The 26,064-nt window shown below is 38.1% G+C and overlaps 1 protein-coding gene across 4 annotated transcripts in view; it reads left to right on the top strand.

Moving 5' to 3' along the window:
- PAK1 (p21 (RAC1) activated kinase 1) overlaps nucleotides 1-26,064 on the top strand; it is a 158,033-nt gene that overhangs the window by 94,787 nt on the left and 37,182 nt on the right. For all 4 annotated transcript variants that reach the window (XM_086678391.1, XM_086678389.1, XM_086678390.1 and 1 more), the window contains exons 3-5: nucleotides 13,958-14,058; nucleotides 14,759-14,906; nucleotides 18,167-18,204. In XM_086678391.1, the coding sequence (XP_086534517.1) occupies nucleotides 13,958-14,058; nucleotides 14,759-14,906; nucleotides 18,167-18,204 (287 nt within the window). The remainder of the gene's footprint in view (nucleotides 1-13,957; nucleotides 14,059-14,758; nucleotides 14,907-18,166; nucleotides 18,205-26,064) is intronic.

Raw genomic sequence — 26,064 nt, 5'->3', positions numbered from 1 at the left:
TCTTCTCAGCCACAGTTTGTCTTAATGAGTAGGTTGGGAACTCTTACTCTGCAACTCTCTCACATTAATGATAACTCATTCTGTAAAGCTCTTTAGCTTATAAAGCATATACATTTTCTTTACCTTAGTTGATCCTGAAATTAATAATAATAATAATAATAATAATAGTAATAAAATAGTAATAACAAATAGTAATAACACAATAGTAATAACCATAAAATGGTAACAACAATAACCCAGCTACTATCTATTGAATGCCTATTAATTTCCACACAGTATTTTAGGAGCTTTGATGTTTGTAAAATATACCAGCCCTTTTAGGTAGATAAATATTTCCATTTTGTAGTCCGTAAACTCAGGTTCACAGTGATTAAGTAACTTTCCCAAGGTGATCTAGTTAGAGGGTAGCTGAGTTGGGATTGAAGTTGATTCCACTGTAAAGCACTGATACTCTTATGCTTAGCAGGTCAACAACTTGCCCAGGGGCACATGCTGCATAGTTGTAGTGCATGGAGTCTGAATTTGAATCATTGTCTCTTGACTTCTGGACCATACCCTTTCATTCTTCTAAGTCTTTGGACACCATATAGTGTTTGAGGGCTCCCATCCTAGAGATATTCATACAAGCGCCTTTAGTAGAACTGATTTGGTTGTTTCTTTTGCTTTAAAACATTCATTTTGCATTGAATGACATTCATTCTATCACTTACTGGCATATTCATTTAGTCTGCAATATGGGGAAGGCACAGTGCATACAAAAGAAACCATGTTGGAGTTTAAGCACTTGAAGTTGTCGCCATTGCCCATCCCTGACTTTGAGACTTTTGGTAACTTGCTTTACCTTTCTTAGCCTCAGTTCTTTTACCTATAGTATTGGTACACAATAATATTTATCTCATAGAATTGTTGTAAGGATTATGAGACTAAAGATGTGAAAAATGTTACGCAAAGTAAGCCTTGTTAAGACTTGGTAAAATTTTGGTGGCTATTATTGCTTGCAGTCATAGTTTTCTTTTGGAATCTGTGATTAACACTTCAGAGTTGTTACGATATTTACAAAATAGCAGCTCTTGACAGGGTTCCTCTAAGGTAGAATTAAAAAATGGTTTTGGGGTAAGCTACCTTTCTCTGTCCACATATAGGCCTGTATTTCCTGTTGTTGAGATAGGGCTAATGGGAAGTCCAGATTAAGCTATTTTGGGCATTGAGACTAAGCAGACCCAAGAACAGGTTTCCCAAGAAGTTTTCAAGAGTTCTCTGTAATATCTGTCAGAAGCAGGAGTCTAAGCTCTGGATATGGGCTTGGATCTCTGGAACAAATAATATATTTGAAACTGAGGCCAAAAAGGTAAGCCTCTTAAAACTACAAATCTTAGATACTCTTCATTTCTTTCTTATTCTAATTCTCTCTCTTTTCCCTTTTTTTCCCTTTCTTCCCTTCTTCCTCTGTGTTCTCTGATTCACTTACATAGTTTTTGTCCACAGGGTTGGAAGCACTGATGTACATATGATACTAGGAGTTTAGCTTGGCAACCAGTTATATGTTCAAGATTTTCTAAGGAATTAATAGTATAAAGTATTCTGTTTGGGGTTTGGTTCCTCCTGCAGTGTTCTCACTTACTTGTTGTATGGCCTTGGACAACTTCCTGAACTTCTCTAGGCTTTCCTGTCTTTAAAATGAAAAAGTTGGAGGTGCCTGGGTGGCTCAGTCGGTTAGCATCTGACTCTTGATTTTGGCTCAGGTCATGATCTCATGGTTTATGAGATTACGCCCTGTGTCGGGCTCTGTACTGACAGCGTGAAGCCTGCTTGGAATTCTCTCTCTCCCTCTCTGCCCTTCCCCTCCATAAAAAATAAATAAATAAACTTTAAAAAAATAAATAAAATGAAAAAAATTGGACTAAATGCTCTGTAAGTTCGTATGTGGCTCATGAACCATGGTTTCTTATAGGTCCCCTCATTGAACTTTCACCTTTATTTGTAAAATGCACGCTTCAGAAGTGTACAGTTTAGTGTTGCATTGACCACATCTATGTGGCCACTAACCTGTCCAACAAAAAAGGATATAAGCAGCCCCCTAGAAGCTCCGTTCGTTTTCTCTTGCAGGCACTAACATCTCTCTCTTTCCCAAAGGTAAACCCATTAATGAGTTGCTATACGTAGAATCATACAACGTATATTCTTTTCTTTGTCTTCATTTGATTAACACTGTTTATAAGATTTATCTGCAATTTTACATACAGTTTAGCTCATTTCCATTGCTATATAATATTCTCTTATAGGATTATTTTCCACTGTACTATCGATGAACATCAGGTTGGTGTCAGTGGTAGACTCTTATGGGTAATGTTTTCTGATCACACTTGTGCATATTTTTATACATGTATTCACACTTTTTTGTTGAGTACATATACATAGTGAAAATGCTGGATCATGCAGATACTTATGCTAAACCCTGGTTGATAATTAAAAAATTCAAAGTTCAAACACATGGCTGTTCCGTTTATATTCCCACCAGTCATGCATAAGAGTTGCACTTCACTTTTTTGTCACCACTTAGTTTTGTCAGTCTTTAATGAGGTTGAGCAGCTTTTCATGTTAATTGGCCATTTGGATATTCTTTTTTGTGAAGTGCTTATTCAAGTGTTTTGCCCATTTAAGAAAAAATTTTTTTTATTGATTTTCAGGAGTTCTTACCTAGATATAAGCCTTTTGCCAGTTGAATATATAGCAAATATCTTCATTTATGCACTTAATGGTATCTTTGATATATGTATGACATGGTGTCTTTGATAGAATTAAATATAGCTAAATGTATTATTTCCTTTCTAATGTTTTCTGTTTTGTTTTTGGAATCTTTATCTACTATAAGTTATGAAGATTTTTCTATTTGAATTTTTGCTATGTTCATATACACAATCCTATTATCCGTGAATTGTGATAATTTTGTTTCTTCCTTTTTAATCCTTCTTCTTTTCTTTCCTAGTTGCACTGACTAATACCTTCAGTATTGTGATAAATAGCAGTGACACCCTTAATCTTACTTGTAATCTCAGAGGAAAACTCAACATTTTACCATTAAGTTTGATGTTGGTGCTAGTGTTTTTGGTAATTAGCTTTTATTAGATTAAATGGATTCCCTTATAATCCTAGTTTGCTATGAATGTTTAATCACAATTGGATATAAAATTTTAGCAAATACATTTTCTCCTTTATTTTGTTCTTCTGGTATATTGCATTTACTTTGTTTAAAATACGGAGATATAATTCATATACCATACGGTTCAGTGGTTTTTAGTATAGTCACAAGATTGTACAACATCACAATGCTCTAATTCCAGTACATTTTCCACCACCCTAAAAAGAAACCCTGTACTTCGCCATATTTCCTTCTTCCCCTTGGCAACCACTAATCTACTTTCTGTCTATGGATTTGACTTCTCTGGACATTTTATATAAATAGAATCATACAATATGTGGCCGTTTGTGACTTGCTTCTTTCACTTGGCATGATGTTTTTAGGTTCATCCATGTTGTAGCATGGGTCAGGACTTCATTTCTTTTTACAGCTTAATAATATTTTGTTGTATGGATATACCATTTATCTGTTTATCAGTTGAGGGACATTTTGGTTTCTATGTTTTGATTATTTTGAATAATGTTGCTATGAACATTCACTTACAAGTCGTTGTGCAGATAAAGGTTTTCATCAGATTCCTCTAGACTCATACTTACTAGTCATCATAGAAAAATGTGCTAGCAGCAGCAGCAGCAGCAGCAGCAGCAGCAGCAGTTGTCCCAGGCAGCCTGACGTTTGTGGCCTTGGGATCTGGGACTACCTGTATCCTGAGTTTGCTTTATTTCCTCCATTGTATCATCCCTCAGTCCCATGCTTGGAGTACATCTCTAATAAGAGCTTATTAAATTTGGTTGACTTGCTGGGCAGATAGAAAGCTGGGGCAAAGATCACTGTTTTCTGGCCCTTTGTTTATTCTGTTTCCTTCTGGAATGCCCTTTTCCATTTCTGCCTGACCAACTCCTGTTTATTCTTCATGATTTCTTTCAGGTATTATCTTCTCCAGAAAGGTGATTTTTACCTACCTTTATCTATACCTGAACATTGACCTATTTTGCAGATTGAAGACTTGATCTAAGAAGAAGAAAGTGACTTTTCTGGGGTCATAAAGTGAATTAATGGCAAAGATAATACTGGATCCATCCTCCACTGACTCCTAGTCCAGGAAAGATTTCTTTTAACTTCCTGACCTCAGTGTTCTCAGCTCTGAGATGGGGATAATCTATGCTGTCTGGTTGTTGGAGTTGTTGTAAGGAGCCAGTGAGGCAGTGACTGTGAAAAGGCTTTGTGAAGGGCTATACACATGTGAGTGTGATTGTTACTTCCAGTAAGGCATTCAGTGAGTGCCAGGTAGCTCTGTGACTAGGTGGCTTCTCCAGTTCTGTCCTGCTTTCCTGCCTCAGGTGTCCTGTTTCCTGCTGATGCTCTCCAGTCAGTGACTACTCAGCCTAAATTGCATGGCACGCAGGATAAATTCTGCCCACTAGGGTTCTTTTCCCCCCTGTACTTCCCTCCTCTCCCACTTCAGCCAAGCCCTTCTTTTCTTATACTCGTTCTGGTCTGTGTTAAACTGTTATTTCAGTAAGTAATTGCTTCCAGTCAAATCAGTCAGTAAGGATCAGAGGCTATCACAAAGGGTAAAAGACTTGATCGGGTGAACTGAGTCTTACCACCATATGCTCTGTGATACAGTGAGTCAGTTTACTTCTTAGGGCCTCTTACTTCAGGAAGTGGAATAACAGACTCTAAGGTTACTTCTTAATGTTTTGGGGGTGTTCTTGAATTAATCTATTCTGTGTTGGGTCCTCAATGGAAGATTTGGAAGTATAACGATCATAATTAGAAGCCATGATTATGGTCCTCAGGAAGCTTACATTTTAAGTAAAGGAGTAAGTCTTTAAAATAGCAAGGAATCATACAAGACAGGAAATGACTAAATGCATGGTGGCAGACTCAGTGTCTTGGGAATTCACAGAGGGAGGAAAAGTCAGGAAGAAGTAAGTGGGACTTGGACCAGTCTTTAAAAGATGACTGAGAATTTGACAGGGAGATTGGGAGGAAGAGCATTCCAAAGTAAGGAGAAGAAAAAGAGCAAAAACTTGGAGGTGGGAATATGGGAGGTATATGCAAAGGTTATGGGACAAAAAGTGACCAGTGGAAGCCAACTTCAGCATTACTCTGTATGTTCATGTGTTAAATGATTTCATTTCCTTGGGGCTCTTTTCTATAGATTACTCATCCTCTAAGCCCCTCTCTTTTTGTGTCTCCATTACTGGAGTTTCTTTTGTATTTGACATTCTATGCCTATAATGGCATGTTATATAGTATATTAATAACATAAATCAGAAATGATATGTAAAAATATAAGGTATAGAAGTATAAAATACAAATCCAAATAAAACATAAAAGGGGCGCCTGCGTGGCTCAGTCCGTTAAGCGTCCGACTTCAGCTCAGGTCATGATCTCACAGCTCGTACGTTCGAGCCCCTCATCAGGCTCTGTGCTGACAGCTCGGAGCCTGGAGCCTGATTTGGATTCTGTGTCTGCCTCTCTCTCTGCCCCTAACCCACTCGCATTCTGTCTCTGTCTCTCTCAAAAATAAACATTAAAAAAACAAAAACATAAAAGTTGTTTTTCCCTACCATCTTTTAAATGACTAGATCAGGGGAAATTTAGGAACAATAAGCAGTTCCAAAGCCCTGCAACATGTCCCATGCATTCTAGCTATGAGTAAGACAGATGGACTTATGTCATAAATGACTGCTTTATTTGGGCCCTGCTAAACTCTTGGCCTTTCCTTTCTAAAAACAGCTGCTTCTTGAAGGGAAATTGCCAAGTGCTGAATAGCTTAAACTCTAGCAATTGGCATGTAGGCAAATAGTTCTTATTAAGACACTGAGGAAAGGAACTTTGGAATCAGACTTGGGTTCAAATCCCAGCTCTTACTAACTGTGTGAGCTTGAGCAAATTATTTAATGGTTTTTGTTTGTTTGTTTGTTTGTTTGTTTGTTTGTTTTTTGTTTCTTCATCTGTAAAATGACAATCATAACAATCTATCTCATAGGATTATAAGAATTCAGGAAAAGAATGTGTTAAGTTATGGTATCTTACACGTGGTAAGTTCTTATTTAATATTATTTCTTTTCCTTTTATACCAAAGTATATTTTCTTGACTCAACTTGAAATTCTTTAGGGAAGGTGAAAAATAGAATGTAAAGGGCCTCGGCTTTGAAGCCACACCTTTTGAATTGCAGTCACTTCAATAACTGTAGGCAAGTCTGTGCTTCAGTTACTTAATCTATAAGTAAAATTAATTGCCTCTCAGGATTGTGGTAATTACATGAGATGATGTGAATGGAGTACCTATTAAAAACTGTAGGATGCCATGTCAAGAGGAATCCAGCTACAGAGTCTTGAGAGTATTCATCCCTCTGTTTTCATAGACTCATGGAATGTAGGAGCTAGAAGGGTCCTTAACAATCATCTCATCCATTCTCTCCATTGTTCATATGGGAAAGCTGAGAATCTGGACTGTATGGTGTGTAGAGGCAAAACTGGCCTGAACTCTAGAACCTTCTTGTTCCTCCCACCACATTTTTCATCAGGATTTTCATTTCATCAGGGTTACCCAGTTATCCTGGCTGGGTCTGTGGAGACATTAGGACTTCAGAATTTCTTTGGGTCAGTGTACTGAGCTCCCACAGAGCAGGGTTTTCAAACAGGACTGATGATGGCTGGGTAACAAGGATTGTGAAAGTCAGGTCAGATCTTGTAAAAATGAAACATTTATTCCTGTCCTGGAAAGAATTTGCCTGTTTTAGGCAGATTTCCTTAGACTCCTTGCCAAGTTGAGTTAGGTATGTGGTTATTTGTTACTTTCTTCACTCGCTGTCTGTACACCTGTTTTGTGCCAGGCGTGTGCTAGCCATTGAGGATCCATAATGAATTGGACATGGCCCCTGCACTTGGGACTCAGTGTGGTTTTTCCCAAGAGAAACCCTTAAAATAGGCAATTACTATAATGGTGCTGTGGGAACAGAACAAAGGGTGAAGGACTGCCCAACCTAGAGATCAGGGAGGACTTCAGAGAAAAGATGACCTTTAAGTTGAGACCTGAAAAGGATAAATAAAAGGCTGAGGTAGCAAGGGAAGGGAAAAGGAAAGGCAGGATTCATAGGCAAAGGGAGTAGCTTGAGAAAATGTGAAGAGGTGTAAAACAACCCATTATGTTTGGTGACATAACTGATTCAGTGTAGTTGGTGTAGAGTGTGTGAAACATAAGTAGCAGGAGGTTAAAAGAGGGTACAAGTCTGTAGAGTGGAGCTTCTGAAACTTTTTTGTTTAATAGCATAGTTTTAAGTTCACAGCAAAATTGAGTGGAAGGTATCCAGATTTACTGTATACCTCCTGCCCTCACATATGTACAACCTTTCCCACAATTAGCATCTTGTACCAGGGTGGTGCATTTGTTTCAATTGATGCACTGACATCAACATATCATGTTCACCTTAGGTCTGTATTTTATGTTAGGGTTCATTCTTGGTGTTGTACACTCAATGGGTTTGGACAAATGAATAATGACATATATCCACCATGATAGTATCGTACAGAGTAGTTTCACTGCCCTAAAATTCCTCTGTGCTCTACTAATTTATCGCTTCTTCCCTCCTAACCCCTGACAACCACTGATTCTTATGCTGTTTCCATAGTTTCGCCTTTCCTAGAATGTCATATAATTGGAATAATACAGTTCATAGTCTTTTCAGGTTGATTTGTTTTCCTAGTAATATGTATTTAAGGTTCCTCATTGTCTTTTCATGGCTTAATAGCTCATTTCTTTTTAGTGCTAAATAATATCCCATTTCCTGGAGGAACCACAGTTTATTTATCCACTCACCTACTGAAAGATATCTTGGTTGCTTCTAAGTTTTGGCAGTTATGAATAAAGCTGCTATAAATATCCATGTGCAAGTTTTTATGTGAACATAAGTTTTCAGCTCATTTGGGTGAATAGCAAGGAGTGCAATTGCTGGATTGTATGGTAAGAGTGGGTTTAATTTTGTAAGAAACTGCCAACCTGTCTTCCAAAGTGACTTACCATTTTGGATTCCTGCCAGCAAGGAATAAACACTCTTTTTTTAAAAAATTGTTTAATGTTTATTTATTTTTGTGAGAGAGAGAGAGAGAGAGAGACAGAGTGTAAGCAGGGAAAGGGTGGAGAGAGAGGGAGACACAGAATCTAAAGAAGGCTCCAGGCTCCAAGCTGTCAGCACAGAGCCTGACATGGGGCTCAAACTCATGAACCGTGAGGTCATGACCTGAGCCGAAGTCGGATGCTTAACTGACTGAGCCACCCAGGTTCCCCAAGGAATAAACATTCTTGTTGTTTCATAGCCTTGTCGGCATTTGATATTTTCAAGGTGTGTAGTGGTATTTCATTGTCATTTTAATTTGCAATTCCCTAATGACACATGATGTTGCACATCTTTCCCATCTGTATATCTTTTTTGGTAGTTACTTGTTCAGGTCTTTTGCCCATTTTATTAATCAGGTTGTTTGTCTTATTGTTGAGTTTTAAGAGTTCTTCATATATTTTGGATAACAGTCCTTTATCAGATAAGTCTTTTACAAATATTTTCTTTTATCTGTGGCTTGTCTTCTCATTCTCTTGATTCTCAAACTTTTATATGCACATGAATCGTTTCTGATCTCATTAAAATTCAGATTCTGATTCAGTAGGTCTGGGTTGGAGCTTGAGATCCTACATTCCCAGTAGTCTCCCAAGTTGTGCTGATGCTGCTTGGAATATCAAGACTATAGATCACCTTGGCTGCTGTCTGCATTGGAGGGGACCAGAATGCAGGTGACAGGTGACTTTTAGAATGATCCAAGCCATAGATAACAATGCCTGAAAGGGGGTGGTAACAATGAAAATGAAAAAAAGAGTGGATAAATTTGATTTCTGTATAGCAGAGGAAATCATTAGTAACCTGGGGACTGAATTTAAGAGAGATGGGGAGAAAGAGGAGAGATCACATAATCATGAGCAGCGGTAGTCTATAAGAGGCAGAGTGACAGAATAGAAGGGCCTTGTGGCTGGGAGTCTGAAGACCCCAGTTCTGGGTGCAGGTCTGCTTCTAATTTGTGAACTTGTGCAGGTTATTTAACCTCTTGGAACCTCTGTTTCTTCTTCTCTCAATAGTCACCTTAACCACCGCCCTGCTCATCACACAGTTGTTTTCAGGTTCTGGTGAAATAATATATGTGAGCACTAGAGCATGATACAAATGAAGGTGATTATTGTAATTATTATGAAATGTAAATATGTTATCAAGTGCTATAAGGTATACTGGTGCTTTCTTTGCCCAGGAATGTTCAGTCTGGTAGTGAGGTTCAGACAAGTCAACCTGGAAAGGTAATAGAACAAGTGGATCATATACTTGCATGCAGCTCTCTTGAGCATTGGGGCCTTAACTGTGGATTTGGCCACCTGTTTTCGTCTACAGCCTATACTTTAAAAAAATGATTTGTATTGTAGTGTAATTGACACACATTACATTAGTTTCAGGTGTACAACATAGTGATTCAAGTTTACACATTATGCTATGTTCACAAGTGTAGGTACCATCTGTCACCATATGGTGCTATTATAGTACCATTAATTATATTCCTTATGCAGTGCCTTTTATTCCTGTGACTTATTCGTTCCATAGCTGGAAGCCTTATCTCCTACTCCCCTACATGCATGTTGCCCATCCCCGACCCCCCTCCCCTCTGGCAACTATCAGTTTGTTCTCTGTATTTATAGCTCTAATTCTGCTTTTTGTTTGTTGATTCATTTTTCTTAAAGATTCCACATATGAGTGAAAATCATATGATATTTGTCTTTCTCAGTCTGACTTATTTCACTTAGCATAATATCCTCTGGTCCATCCATGTTGTTGCAAATGGCACTATCATCCCTTTTTTATAGCTGCATAATATTCCTGTGTGTGTGTGCGTATATAAACACACACACCTACAGCTTCTTTATCCATTTATCTATCAATGGACACTTAGGTTGCTTAAATACATGCACATATAGGGGTGTGTGTATCTATTCAAATTAGTGTTTCTGTTTTCTTTGAGTAAATGCCCAGTAGTTCAGTGACTAGATCATATGGTAGTTCTATTTTTAACTTTTTGAGGAACCCCATACTGTTTTCCACATTGCTGTACCAATTTACATTCCCACCAACAGTGCACAAGGTTTCCTTTTCCTCTACATCCCCACCAATACTTGTTATTTCTTGTCTTTTTGATTTTAGCCACTCTGTCAGGTGTCACATGATATCTCATTGTGGTTTTGATTTGCATTTCCCTGATGATGAGTGATGTTGAACATCTTTTCATGTTTCTTGGCCATCTGTATCTTCTTTGGAAAAATGACTATTTGTGTCCTCTGCCCATTTTTAAATCAGATTGGGGTGTGTGTGTGTGTGTGTGTGTGTGTGTGTGTGTGTGTGTGTGTGGCGTTATATAAGTACTTTTTTTAAAGTTTATATATATATTTTTTTAATTTTTTTTTTCAACGTTTATTTATTTTTGGGACAGAGAGAGACAGAGCATGAACGGGGGAGGGGCAGAGAGAGAGGGAGACACAGAATCGGAAACAGGCTCCAGGCTCTGAGCCATCAGCCCAGAGCCTGACGCGGGGCTCGAACTCACGGACCGCGAGATCGTGACCTGGCTGAAGTCGGACGCTCAACCGACTGCGCCACCCAGGCGCCCCTAAAGTTTATATATTTTAAGAGAGAGTGCATGTGTGCACCTGCTTGTGTGCAAGTGGGGGAGGGGCACAGGGAGGGAGAGAGAGAGAGAGAGAGAAAGAGAGAGAGAATCCCAAGCAGACTATGCACTGTTAGCACAGACCCTGACGTGGAGCCCTATCTCATCATGATCTACGAGATCATGACCTGAGCTGAAATCCAGAGTTGAGCACTTAACTGACTGGGCCACCCAGGTGCCCCTCACTTCTTTGCATGTTTTGGATATTAACCCCTTATTGGATATATCATTTGCAAGTACCTTCTCCTATTCAGTAGGTTGCCTTTTTTGTTAATGGTTTTCTTTGCTGCACAAAAGCTTTTATTTTGATATAGACCCAATAGTTTATTTTTGCTTTTGTTTTCCTTGCCTTTGGAGACAAGGGGAAGTGTTAGAAAAATGTTGCTACGGTCAACGTTGGAGAAATTATTGCCTGTGCTCTCTTCTAGGATTTTTATAGTTTCATCTCTTACATTTAGGTCTAATCCATTTTGAAATTATTTTTGTGTTTGGTGTTAGAAAGTGGTCCACTTTCATTCTTTTATATGTAGCTGTCCAGTTTTCTAGCACCATTTATTGAACAAACTGTCTTTTCCCCATCCAAATTCTTGTCTCCTTTGTCATAGATTAATTGACTATTTAAGCATGGGTTTATTTCTGGGCTCTCTGTTCTGTTCCATTGATCTATGTGTCTGTTTTTGTGCCAGCACCATGCTGTTTTGATTGCTATAATTCAGCCTATACTTTTAATCTGATCTCCAAGGGTAGGCTCAGACAAGCCTGGCATTCAGCCTTTGTCTGACCCTAGCCAAGTTCTTCAGTACTGCTCAGTGAATTTTTTTAGAGGTGAATTTTGGGCTTACAATGTTTTTGTTTGTTTGTTTCTGTTTTTTTGTTTTTGTTTTGTTTTTGTTTTTTGTTGTTGTTTGTTTGTTTTAGCTTTGCTGTCATGTAATCCTGGGCATTTCTAGGAGGGAAAATGTCTTGTCATGGAGCCAGGGACTTTGGGCCTTGACTGTGACTGTATGTAACATAATGTCTACAAGGAGAAAACTCTGGTGATTTCATTGAGAGATTGATAGTGGGGAAGACTGGAGACTTAGGGTTCCTGGGCTTTCTTTGCTGACTTGCCTTAAAGAGAGGATATTCTAATCTTGCCTCACAGGCCTATGAGCCTCCATGGCCAATTTATAATGCTTTTAGGATAGACTTGTCACTGAAACTCAGGAATGATAAAGCAAATTATTAAAAATAAGTACTTATGTTTCCTTACCTATAAAATGAAGATGTTAATATCTGTTTCGTAGGGTTGTATGGAGTATTTGGTGACATATGATGCATATAAAATTCTTAGCACATGCTTGGCACATGTTAAGAGCTCAATTAATAGTAGCTTTTGCAGTTAGCTTCTGAACCCAGTTCTCCCAGGTATGTGTACGGAGTTCCCTGGAAGTTTAGACCAGATGGCCTTCTCCTATGTCTTCTCCTTAGAACGTTGAAGGAGGAGGAGCCTTCGTTGAAGGGATAAGGAGGGTTTCTACAGCTCTTTAAAATTTGGGCTCTGTAGGTCCCCATCTAGGAAGAAAGATTATCTGGCTGAGCCTTGGAAGCTGTTTAAGCCTGTTTCAGTGGGATTACATTTGCAGATGGCTGCTGAAGTCTAGCCTGATACCAAGACCTTGAAACTCCTTTTAGTTGGAAGAGGGTTAGATTTACTAGAGCTTCTGTAACTAAGTACCACAAACTAAGCAGCTTAGACCACAGAAATGGATTGTTTCAGTTCTGGAAACAAGAATTCTGAGATCAAGTTGTATGCAGGGTTGGTTCCTTTTGAAGGCTGTGAAGAAAAATCTGTTTCATGCCTCTCCCTTAGCTTCTGGTGGCTTGCTGGCAATCTTTGGTGTTTCTTGGCTTGAAACAGCATCACTCTGACTTCTCTGTTCATCTTCATATGGTATTCTCCTTGTGTGCATCTGTTTCCACATTTCTTATTTTTGTAAGGACACCAGTCTTATTGGCTTAGGGGTCCCCCCTACTCCAGTATGACCTATTGTAACCTAAACTAATTATATCTGCAATGCCCTATTTCTAAATAAGGTCACATTCTGAGGTACCTGGAATTGGGACATATGAATTTGGGGGTACATAATTCAACCCCTGACAAGGGTACTTTGCTTTAGCAATACAATTCTTTAACTATTGAAGCTTTTTCTGCCAGGTCAGCAGGACCTCTGTGAACATCTACTTTATGCAAGACGTTTGATGGGAGAAAGATGACTACATCTTTTTCTTTTAATGATCCGTTAAGGTCCTAGCCTAGGGATGCAGCACAGCATGGTGGTTTTGAGCTCAGGCTCTGGGCCAGACTGCCTGGGTTTGTGCCTGGATGCTGCCAACTACTAACCATGTGATCTTGAGCAAGTAACTTAATCTCTGTGCTTCAGTTTCTTTATCTGCAAAATAAGGATAGTACCTAACTTCTAGGGTTGCCATGAAGCTAAAGTGAATTCATACATGTAAAGAACTAAAACTGTTGCCTCGTAAGTAAAACTGTTGCCTCGTAAGCACCTGATAAAATATTAGCGATTTATATTATTAAAATACCACCCAGACCTAAAATTCTGTAATTTAGGGAACCTTAAAGCAGTCCATAATCAAATACCAAACCAGTGGGATGTAGGTCATAGAAGCTCATAGAATGTAGGATGTCAGGGCTGGAAGGATCTTTAGATACCATCTGCCTTAGCTTTCTCTTTGGAGATGGAAAAACCAGTGTTCAGAAAAAGAAAGTTACTCACCCTAGATCAAATGGCTCATTAGATCTGAAGAACATTTGAAGAAAATTCTTTCTGTCCCTTTCTTACTTTAGTTCAACAAAAAAATAAGTCTTTAATCATGTTTTGAGCACCTACTCCAATCTAAATGTAGCATTTGGCTTGTCACTACATATGTGAAGTAGACGGTCCTTAGCCTTTAAAGGAGCCTACAGCTCAAAAAACAGTTAAATAAGCAAAAAAAAAAAAAAAAGTAATAATGTCCTTGTTTTTTACTTCCTTTTCTCTGTTTCTCTTGCAGCAAATAAAAAGAAGGAGAAGGAACGGCCAGAGATTTCTCTTCCTTCAGATTTTGAGCACACAATTCACGTTGGTTTTGATGCTGTCACAGGGGAGTTTACAGTAAGTCCTGGGTCACGGAAAGGCCTTTGATCTTTGAGAGTTCTGAGTATGTACTATGGGGGTACATAATTCAACCCCTGACAAGGGTACTTTGCTTTAGCAATACAATTCCTTAACTATTGAAGCTTTTTCCGCCAGGTCAGCAGGACCTCTGTGAACATCTACTTTATGCAAGACGTTTGATGGGAGAAAGATGACTACATCTTTTTCTTTTAGCCTTTAAAGGAATTAAAGGCTACATTTAGACTTGAATTTACATATGACTATGTAGATTCATTTTTTACCCTAGTATTCCTGATGCCTCTGTCTTTGCCTGAGATCCTCATTACTATGTTCTTATATTCATGAGAGGGACATTTTCCTCATCTCTAAAATTTTATCAGAAAACGCTTTGAATCACCATTTCTTAAGTAGACCTTAGTTAAGTGGCTCCTTGGCACTGATGATATAAAGACAAATCATACATGGTTCCTGTTCTGAAGGAGGAATAGCCTAGTGAAAGGGCAAACATCTCAAGAAATGACTAATCCAGTGAGATAGGTATTATAAAAAAGGCTTATATAGAGCTCTGAGGGTATAGAGAGAAAGAAGTAACTAAACCCATCTTTAACTGCCAGCAGGTATTAGAGTTAGCTTTGATTTTCCTTCAGGATCCCCTCTAACTATGCCTTCCTGACAACGTTGTATGTCTCTCTTACAGGGAATGCCAGAGCAGTGGGCTCGCTTGCTTCAAACATCAAATATCACTAAGTCAGAGCAGAAGAAAAACCCACAAGCTGTTCTGGATGTATTGGAATTTTATAACTCAAAGAAGACCTCCAACAGCCAGAAGTACATGAGCTTTACAGGTATGGGGATTGAATCCAGATTAGTCTAGGGAAAAAAAAAAAAATGTTTTCACCTGGATGGAAAAGCTCCACATGCCTATTGGTATGGGGTAAGAGGAGAAAGTATTGGAAAGAGTGGAGACAATACTTTAACTAAGATGGACTTTTGGAATTTGAGAGCCAAAATGATGAGTTTTTGCATCAAACCTGAGTATTTTGAAACTGCACCTTCTTTATAAGTAGCATGGTATATGTATATATTGAGCCTCGAAATGGGAATAATAATTTCTGTCTCCAGAGAGTGTAATGAGGAATAAATGAGCTCACTGGTATGGAAGTTATTTATAGGTTGTAAACAACACCATGGAAATGTAGCTATCATTATCATTATTAATTTTAATATCATTGTTATTTAATAACACATTTCATGTGTATCTTTTAAGTAGGCAAGTCCAATTTCTTCCTCAAGGAATTAATTTTTATCACTCAGATGTAAAATAGGCCAGTAATAATATATGTTCTTTAGATGTACCTCTCCGTAACAGACTGTGTCTTTCAGTGTTTTTAATGGCAGAATTGGGATTTGAATCCAGACCTCCTAATTCCTAGACGAGCACCTTTGGAGTTTACTATCTGCTTCTAGGAACTCTATCTGGAGCACTTCCTCCCATAGCAGGGACATTTTCCTTTTCCTGGATATGTTATTAGAAGGCCTACATTTCCAGAAACTTGCCTTTTATAGTAGCATCTTAGAATGTTAGAGCAAGATGTATCATCCGTATATACTACTTCCAGGTCCTCCTTGTTTTGCAGACACTAAAGCCAAGAAAGACCTTTCTAATATGGCTAAATTAATGGCAGAACTGGTCTCTTAACTCCAAGTCTGGTACTCTTTCCAGTGTTCATGCTGTCTCTTTCAAAGAGCAGTATTGTTGGGGAAGGTGAGAACCAGGATGAACTAGCCGATTTTGAAGGATGCTTTCCCCAGCAAGTGTCTGGCTTGTATCAAAGGGCACAGATGGTGAGGATGACAAACTGCAGCTTTGCCCATGCTGCCATGGTGGTACCCAGGAGAGGGTCATGTGTGTTCCCAGCAGTATTTCCTTCCTCACGTCTGGCTCTGTTGGCTCTGTCTCACTTCTCTCATTGAGGGACTGGGTCATTCCAAGGAGGAATTAGGGTTGAGGGGTGCTGGGTGGGAGAGTTTTCTAGTCAGAAGATTAGATTTATGTTTTAAAGTGTTTGTCATGAACCTCAGATTAGAAGCTGGCTTTGAAAGTCTTAGCAGCAGAGTCTTTGGAAGAATCTTTGTGTTTATGTGTACGTGTGTGTAGACGTGTACAAGTACCAGATATGTATATGGAAGCATAGCTCTGTGGGTTTGCATACGTTTAGAATTAAAGACCACTTAGGTATTCATGAATTAATATGTATATAGATACACACATTCAGGTAATTGTGTATATGTTCACCTTTGCGTGCATATATGAATAACAGTATATATATATAGAATGTTTAGATATGTGTTCATACTTCTTCCGTGTGTATAAATTTACACACACGTGTATATGTAAATGTGTGTGTGTGTGCACGTACATGCAAGTGCAGAATTTTTAGTTTTTTAGAAGTTGAAGACCAGGGCCATTTCTAGGCAATATTGTATATTTGGCACAGTTTTTTTTTTTTTTTTTTTTTTTAACTTTTATTCAGTATTGAGAGACAGAGCGTGAGTGGGGGAGGGGCAGAGAGCGCAGGAGACACAGAATCTGAAGCAGGCTCCAGGCTCTGAGCTGTCAGCACAGAGCCCTATGCCGGGCTCAAACTCACGAATGGTGAGATCATGGCCTGAGCCAAAGTCGGCCGCTCAACCAACTGAGCCACCCAGGTGCCCTTAGCACAGTTTTTGTTTAATGTCATCTCTCTCCTTTACCTGTTTCCCTTCTTCTCATACTATTGATTCTGAGAGTGCTACTTTAACTTGTATATGCTTGCACATGAATTATCTCACTGATTCTCATGATGGTCTTAGGGGCTTGGTATGGCAAGGACTATTATCCCCAGTTCACAGACTCAGAGAAATTAATTAGCCTCAGAAAAACTGAGTGATTTACTCAGGGTGAATCAAGTGCTATGTGATGGAATTATGTTTAGAGTATATCCTGAATTGATTTCTCCTGGGTATAGCTGGCTTTTCAGGGTTTAAGAATATATTGTCATAGCTTATAGGTTCATGGTTTGTCGTAGGACCAAAGAAGCTGTACCTGACACTTTCTTATATGATGGAATTGGGATCTTGGACATTCTCTGGACTTGGTTTTTGGTGAGGAATATGTTGGGTTTGGTAGAATATTTCTCCTTAATTCCATTGGTGTTGAACTGGCTAAATCAGTTTCTTCTAAGGCCTGTAGGAATTAAAGAATAAACCAAACATAATATTTGGCTTTTAAACTTATTTTCTTGCTAAGATCTCCACTGAGTCTATGTTTCATATTTCATTAAATCTAAGATATCATTAATTCTAAACCTGCATCATTATTTTATATACCACTAAAGAGAAAAAAGTTGCCAATTAAACCATGAAATGCCTTTGATTATAGGACACATCTCTATTTCATAGATGTTAATGTAAAAAATTTACATTTTGGAATCATTGAACTCTGGTAATTGCCTCATTGAGGAAACTTGAATTTGTTCTTAGAAATAAGACCCTGCCTTAAATTAGACTTGACATGATTAATGCTTCTCTTTTCTTAAACTTTAGTTTTTCTCAGTTTTTCCCTATAGGGAATAGACATGCATGTAGAAGGATCTTTTCTAAAAGTTGAAGCCACAAACTGGTCATGATTTATCATGGATAGCTCAGGGCATGAATTCTTTTCCATTTTCTTAGATTGCAGGAAATTTCCTTGACCATTGAGACCTGATGATGATATAGTTGATGATATGGACACAGTTCTGACATAGTATTTAGAATTAGACCAGGATTCAAATCTTGACTCCCGTTTAACCTGTGTATACCCTGGGCAAATTACTTAACTTCTCTGAACCTCAGTTTCCAAATCTATAAAAGTAGACATAATAATAGTACTCAGAACTGTAGTGAGGATTAAAAGAGGTAATGTATCTAATGTGGTTTAGCCTGGTGTTGGGCCCATAGTACTAGTAATACCATTATTCTCTCAGCCTGGCAAGTGCTTGACTGGATAGGCTTCCTTAGCCCTCAAGAATGGATTAATTGTAGTTGTTTACTGACTGAGTCCCTTGTCTTTTTCCCTTTGCAGATAAATCAGCTGAAGATTATAATTCTTCTAACACTTTGGTAAGTCTTAATTTTCTTTATTCTGATATGGGCAGACCTGGTGGTTAGTGATCCAGACTGTGTGGTAGATGCAGAGCCTGGGCTGGAAAAAACTCATCTTGGCTACTGCCCCTCACCCCACCAGGCCTCATAGTTTTTACCTATACAGTAAAGGAACTGGACTTAATAAACTGTTAAGTATCCCTTCCAGATTTAATTTTTTAGTGTTCCAGAAATCCTAACCTTGGAACCAGAACTGGTTAGACTCAGTTTTTCATTTGTAGCTTTGAACCTTGGAGAGCCAAGTTGCCTTTCTGAGTTTCAGTTTTTTCATCAATAAAATGAGAATGATACACTTTGCCTTAGCTAGACGTGTCTTCAAATACCTGAATTTAGAAGAGAATTCCCTCCTTTTTGTTGGGATGGTCTACAAAACCAGGATTAGGACTAATTGTTGAAGGGAGCAGATTCTGTTCATTTAAAGTCATTCATTCTGTCCTCTGACATTGTAGTGACTGCCTGTCACTTGAAGGGATATTACACTGATGAATTGGCTGGGAAATAAAGCTAGATGATCTCATTCTCAAAAATTTAAAAATAGAACTGCCTTACAATCCAGTAATTCCACTACTGGATATTTACCCAAAGAATATAAAAAGACAAATTCAAAATTTTTTTAAATGTTTATTTTTTTTTGAGAGAGAGAGAGAGAGACAGAGTATGAGCAGGGGAGGGACAGAGAGAGAGAGAGAGAGAGAGGGAGGCACAGAATCCAAAGCAGGCTCCAGGCTCTGACCTGTCAGCACAGAGCCCAATGCGGGGCTCAAATCCACGAACTGTGAGATCATGACCTGAGCTGAAGTCAGATGCTCAACCCACTGAGCCACGTAGGTGCTCTTAAAAACACAAATTATGCTGTTTATCACAGCATTATTTACAATAGCCAAATTATGGAAGCAACCTAACCATCCATTGATAGATGAATGGATAAAGAAGATGTGGTGTATATACATGTGTGTGTGTGTGTGTGTGTGTGTGTGTGTAATATTATTCAGGCATTAAAAAAGAATGAAGTTTTGCCATTTGCAACAACATTGGTGGAGCTAGAGTATTATGCTAAAAGGAATACGTCAGAAAAAGACAAATTCTATGATTTCACTCATATGTGGAATTTAAAAAACAAACGAACAAAGAAAAAATAAGAGAGAGAGACAAGCCAAGAAACGGACTCTATAAGAGAGCAAATTGATGGTTACCACAGGGCAGGTGGGGGTGGGTGGGTAAAATGAGTGATAGGGACTAAGAGTACACTTATCATGGTGAGCCCTGAATAAGGTATACAATTGTTGAAAACTATTGCATACTGTATGTCAACTATACTGGAGTTAAAATTTTAAAAAACCAAAAAAAAAAAAATAAATAAATAAATAAAAGCTAGATGACCTTAAAGGTCTCTCTGCCTCTCTCAACTTAAAAATTCCATTTTTCAGAGCAGATAAAATGAGATGCTGATGTTTGAAAGAGTCTTACAAATAGTATGCCTATGATATGTATAAGTATACTGCTATTCTTTACACCTGATGTTTTCTCTTATACAGAGGTGGTTTTGTCATATTGATTTACTAAATATTTACAAAATCCCCACTCTGTGCCAGGTCCTGTGTGGAGAAGTGACAATATAGGAAATAAATCAGTCATTGTCCCAACTCCTAAGAGTGTCCCAGGCTTATGAAGGCACAAACAGTTACATACAGTACAGTGTGCTAAAACTTCATGGGGCCAAGGGTTATGTCTGACTTGTTAATTGCCGTATCCATGGCATCTGGCAAGTAACCATTTACTGAATGAAAGGTTGGATGTTTAAGAGAAAACTTCTTGATTGTAGAGTCTGAGCTTAAGGAGTTTGTTATGTAGGGCAAGAATTAAGGAGAGATGAGGATATTCCAGACAAAGAGAAAATAAATACCTCATGCAAAGACAAGGAGGTTCACAAGGTATGCTTTAATTGGGAACTGCAAGTAGTTTGTTATGATTGGAATGTGAAGTGTGAATGGACTAGAGGTAGGTGATGAGGAGGAATGGTGGCAGGTCAGATCATGTAGAAGTTTTATCTTTATCTTAAGAGTAATGAGAAGTTATTAAAGAATTTTAAGCAGGGGAACAGTAAGTTCTCACACAATACTGAGTCACCATTAAAATACTTTAATCCATGCTTCCAGTAGTAGACATTGATTTACTTGAGTCATTTACATTCCTATCAATCATAGAAAAATGTTCACATGTCCATTGCCTTTGTAGCATACTGTGTCCTTTTGTAGTCACTACTTCTTTTAATCCTCACAGGAGTTTAATGAGATGGGTTATATCATTGTTTCATAGATGATAAAACTGAAATAGAGAAAGGGTTAATGACAGTAGGTATCTGATTCCCAGTCTGCATTGCTTTCCCCTGAAAGCAATGGAATAATCTTTCTTTTGTCAGATGGATGTAATTAAAGGAGGGGGAAGAATTTGTAAGTGTTAAGATCTTTGGGAGTTTCTCCCCATTACAGAGCAGCAAATTATTGAAGAAGAGGCCTAAACAAAGATGAGCTGTGCTTTGTGGCTCAAATGTGGTTATGCTTTTATAGGAGTGATGGCCGTCACTATCACGGCCTGGCTAATGTGTGCCGGGCACTATCCTAATAACTATGTATGGTTAGTGTGATTAGCCCTCACAGTTACCTTGCGAAGAAAGCATTATCCATCCCCATTTCACAGGTAGAAAAACAGACTTTCCTGAAGACTCATAATTAGTGATGGTGGCAGAACCAGATTAGAACTAGGGTCTTCTGAGTCCCAGTCCAGGATTCTTTTCACTGTGGCAGGGAACTGAGAAAGATGATGTCAGAGAGGTCTTACAAAGGAGACTACAGTAAAGCCATAGCTATGTTATTCGTACATGAAGAGCAGGAGCCCTGGGGCTCATGCCATATGTCAGAGGGCATAACACCTGCTTGGTAAACACCTGTGCTGGTTTACTATCTAAAATTAAAACTACTCAGTCTATCAAGGACATTTCCCCTCCCCCCCCCCAATTCATAACATTTTTCCCCGTGATTCAGTATTCTGTATTTCTTTACTAGTTTTACATGGGAGATTATGGTTTGTTTTGTGGTAGCATGTCATTGTTTTCCATATTGGTTTCCCATATCATCCCACTTGATGTGTGAAATAATTGGATAGGATTGTTATTCTCATAACACAGGTTAAGAAGTTGAGACTTGGAGTTTAAGTGACTTTCTCCCAACCCTTGAATAAAGTAGTAGTAGAAACCAGTACAAAATCCCATTGTCTTGAGCATGCATTTATTCATTCATACTATAAATATTTACTTAGCACCTTCTTTGTGCCCAGGTGCTGGTGATACAAAAATGAATATGCACTATCTTAGTCCTTGAAGAATAAAATTAACAGCAGACTAGAGGGATGAGGGCTGCAAGAGAGGTATGAATAATGTATGAGGGGGGTTCATATTTGATAGAGTGATTTATTCTGCCTGGTAGTGGAGGGAAGTTTGTAGAGAGTTGTCGGTCCCTAATGATTTATTCATTAAAAAAAAATCTTTAAGGTTCCTTCTAGCACTGAAATTTTGTTACTTGTGGCTTAATGGTTTGAGGTCTGGCTTTCAGATTCTGTAGCATGTTAGCGCATGAATTCTCATTTATAAAATGAACAGCTATTATGTGATAGGCTCTTTAGGTGTTGGGGCATCAAGGACTGGTAAGGTCTTTGCTCTTAATTTCACAACTCAGTAAAAAAAAAATTCACAATTTAGTGAGGAATCAGAACATGTAAACAGGGATTTATAATATCTTGTCAGGTAAACACAGGTAATGAATGATACCAGGCAGAAAAAAGGGAAATGCTTTTTTGTCTGAGGTAGCATGAACAAAAGTCAAGTAAAGGATCCATCGTGTCAAGCCAAAAACCTTGAACTGTGTGTTGGAGCTTTATATAGGAGATTGATACAGCTGGATGTGCATTTTAGTCTAAACTAACATCCTTGAAAGATTCCTCTGGAAATTGGATCAGAGTACTAGAATGAATTCATGTATCTATCTCTCTTGCTATCACAGATTTCTTTTTTTTAATAATTTTTTTAATGTTTGTTTATTTTTGAGAGATAGAGACATAGCGTGAGTGGAGGAGGGGCAGAGAGAGAGAGAGAGAGAGAGAGAGAGAGACAGAATCCGAAGCAGGCTCCAGGCTCCGAGCTGTCAGCACAGAGCCCGACATGGGGCTCGAACCCATGACTGTGAGATTATGACCTAAGCCAAAGTCAGATGCTTAACTGACTGAGCCACTCAGGTGCCCTTACCCCAAATTTCTTAATTTCAGAAAAGATATATTTAAAAAATGAATACAAAACAGTGCTCGAAAACAAAAACGGGACATAAATAAACCATTGTCATGGAAGATAGAAAGCAAAGATCAGATTGATGACAGCAGAAAAAACCACAGCTTAAAATATGTGGAAAAGAAAACTCCTAGGAAGATAAGAGTAGTTGAGAGAATACATATAAGAAGCAGGAAGGAGTCCTAGATCATCTTAAAGGGTAAATTAAAAATTAATGAAAATTCTGCATTTGAAACAGAAAGGACAGTCTTCATCTTACAGTGAGCAAAAGGTAGCAGAATTTTGATCCTAAGCTTAAGCCAGATAATTTCGTCCAGAAAGTAAACACCTACTTGAAGAGAACTCCTGCTGTAGTATAGGGGCCTAAGACAGAGGCAGAGCAGAACCTGAGTTAACTACAGATCTCTACAGCAGTATGAAGAAGGAGGAAAGGAAAAGTAGCTCTGCAGTGGAAGCAAATGCATTAAATTCCTCCATCCCAAGATAGAGATACTTTTCATAACTGGGAGAAGAGGAATCTCAGTCTTATGTGCTCTTCCATGCCAACATACCCTAAAGTGATGCTTGCCAGTAACCACGTACAGACGCCATAACTCATGTAGAGACTGTATCAGACTTTCCAATCAGAGGAGAGGACAGTGGAAAAACAGACTCACAACTGTAGAGGAAACTCATGCTACTCATGTACACTGTTCAATCTAGTTTTTCACTTATAAGTGTGAATAGAAAGCCCAGGATCTCTAGATACTTAAGGGAAACAAAGCATTAAAGGGAAGGATCAGAAACAGAAAGTAAAACTGGCCCCAGAGGAAATAGATAATTAAAAGAATGTCCAAAAAAATATATGGTATATTCACAGAGATTTTATAGATGTTGCATCCACAAAAACAGTGCTATTAGATTAGAGGATGAAAAAGATTTCTTAGAAATTAAGACTATGATTAAAGAAATCCAGAGGATTAAAAAATACATATAAAAGTGAATTAGTGATACAAAATATAAAGACACTGGGAAAATAGGGGAATAAGGGACAAAAGGGGGTTACTTAAGGAGATTCAAGAAGAATTATAGAATTGGGGCACTAAAGTAGAAAAAATAACCAAAGGCATAATAGAAGAAAAATCCCTCAGCTAAAAAAAGCATGACTCTTCAGATGAAAGGGTGTACCAGTTATCAAGTCAGATAACTGCACAGACCCCAAGGATGAAGAGAAAGATCTTCAAATCTTTCAAAGAGAATATACACCTAATGTTCCTCATTAGCAATAGTGGGCCAAGGAACAGTATCTTCAGAGGTATGAGGAAAAGTTATTAGACCCAAGAATTCTGTGCCTAATCAAACTAGCACTCAAGAATGCATGAGGTCAAAATAAAGACCTACACAGATACAGATGTAATTACTACCCACAGATAATCTCTGAAAGGCTAAACACTGAATAGTAGCAGTAATTACCTTCAGAGTTGATGGTGATTAAGAATATTCACTTAAAAATAATTTTTACCCAAGTATTAGATTAAAAAGTCAAATAGGACTAAAATTCTTGTAATTTACAGTTGTTCTGGGATCTCTCTTCACCATTGTCTTGACAGTCCCTTTGTATTTCTGTGTTGGTGTTGCTATTTTCTTTATGCTGTGTCTTCCTTATTTTTGGTTTACTTTTGCAGTTTGGTGGAGCTCATCTTCCAGTAGCTTTGAGAAAGTAAATGGGAAGTAAATATTTAATGTCTTCCAACTCTCAAAATGGAGCATCTCTATTCTACCCTCAGATTTGATTGATATACTTTGGCTGAGTCTAGAGTTCTAGAATGGAAATAATTTTCCATCAGTATTTGAAAAACATTGCACTTTTGTCATCTAGCTTTCAGCATTGGCTATTGAAGTCGGAAGCTGTTTTATTCCTGCTTTTTTGTATCTGGCCTTTTTTTTTTTCACTTGAAAAGTTTGTGGCATTTTCTTTATCACCATTGCTTTCAAATTTCGTATTTATATCCCTATATTCATCTATTTATTTTGCAAGTGGCTTTGTGGACTCTTTCAATCTTGGAAATTCAAGCCTTCAGTTCTAGGAAATTTGCTTGGCTTATTTCATTGGTGATCTCTTCTGTTTTCTTTGTTTCTTCTTTCTGGAACTCCTGTTATTTAGATTTTGGACCTCCTGGACTGATTCTCCATTTTTGTTATATTTTCTCTATTTCCCTTGCCTTGATTTTTTATTCTTATTTTTGGAGACTTCCCCAACTTCATCTTTCAGTCTGTCTATTGAATTTTTAATTTCTGTTTTCATGTTTAATTGTGAAGAGCTTATTTATTTATTTATTTATTTATTTATTTATTTATTTTTAATTAAAGTATCCCGTTCTGTTTCCAGAATCGGTATCTTTGCTTATCCCTGAGATGAATGATAGGCTCTTTAAATAAAAAAATTTTTTTTAAGTTTATTTATATTTTTAGAGAGAGAGAGACAGAGCATAAACGGGGGAGGGACAGAGACAGAGGGAGACACAGAATCCCAAGTAGGCTCTAGGCTCTGAACTATCAGCACAGAGACTGACACAGGGCTCAAACTCATGAACTGTGAAATCATGACCAGAGCTGAAGTCGGATGCTTAATCAACTGAGTCACCTAGGCACCCCTAGGCTTTTTTTTTTTTTTTAATATATTTTTCTCCCTGTCTAGTCTGTTTATTCCAAGTGTCCTTTTTTTCCCCATTCATTTTGGTTTCTTCCTCTTAAGTTAGAAGTACCCTGTGGATATTTGGTAATCCTTGGGGATATATGCCCATATTTATAATTGTGGCACTAAAGACTTTAATAGAATTTTAAGCTCATTGTTTGTGTCATTGAATTGTAAGTATATAATTGTAAAATGTATACCTTTAAAAGTAATTTGGGGTGCCTAGGTGGCTCAGTTTATTAAGCATCCTACTCTTGATTTTGGCTCAGGTCATGATCTCATGGTTCATGAGATCAAGCCCCGTGTCAAGCTCTGTGCTGACAGAGTGGAGCCTGCTTGGGATTCTCTCTCTCCCTCTCTCTGCTTCTTCTCTACTTGCATGTGTACTCTTTTCTGTCTAAAAATTAAAAAATTTTAAGTAATTTAATAAATTTTTAGAGTTATGCAGTCATTGCTGTCTAGTTTTTTTGTTTGTATCGCTATAGAGTAATCCAGCTGGACCATTTGCTGAAACCTCCTGTATTTTATCTTAGAACTGAGGCTGGTAAGAAACCGAGAAGTATCTTCTAATCTGCTTTGAGAATAAAAGTTAGACTCCTAGTGTTCTAGGAGCCTAGAAAGGGAAGCGGGATAGGGGTCTCAGCATTCAGTATATTCTCTTAATTACTCTGTTTTTGATTTGATAGTCTTAACATTTGACTGTGCCTGACATCCCTAATCCAGAAATTCTCTGTTTTCCCTTCCAGAGACTAGACCTCCAGTTTTCTGCTAGGGGTGGGAAGGGCAACCACATAGTGGTGTAGAGTAG

Source organism: Puma concolor, chromosome D1 (genome assembly GCF_028749965.1).
Source record: "Puma concolor isolate L17-30 chromosome D1, mPumCon1.1.hap2, whole genome shotgun sequence".
In the NCBI taxonomy this organism is placed as follows: domain Eukaryota; kingdom Metazoa; phylum Chordata; class Mammalia; order Carnivora; family Felidae; genus Puma; species Puma concolor.
The sequence above is the reverse complement of the archived record's forward strand: the minus strand, read 5'-3'. Positions and strand labels throughout refer to the sequence as shown.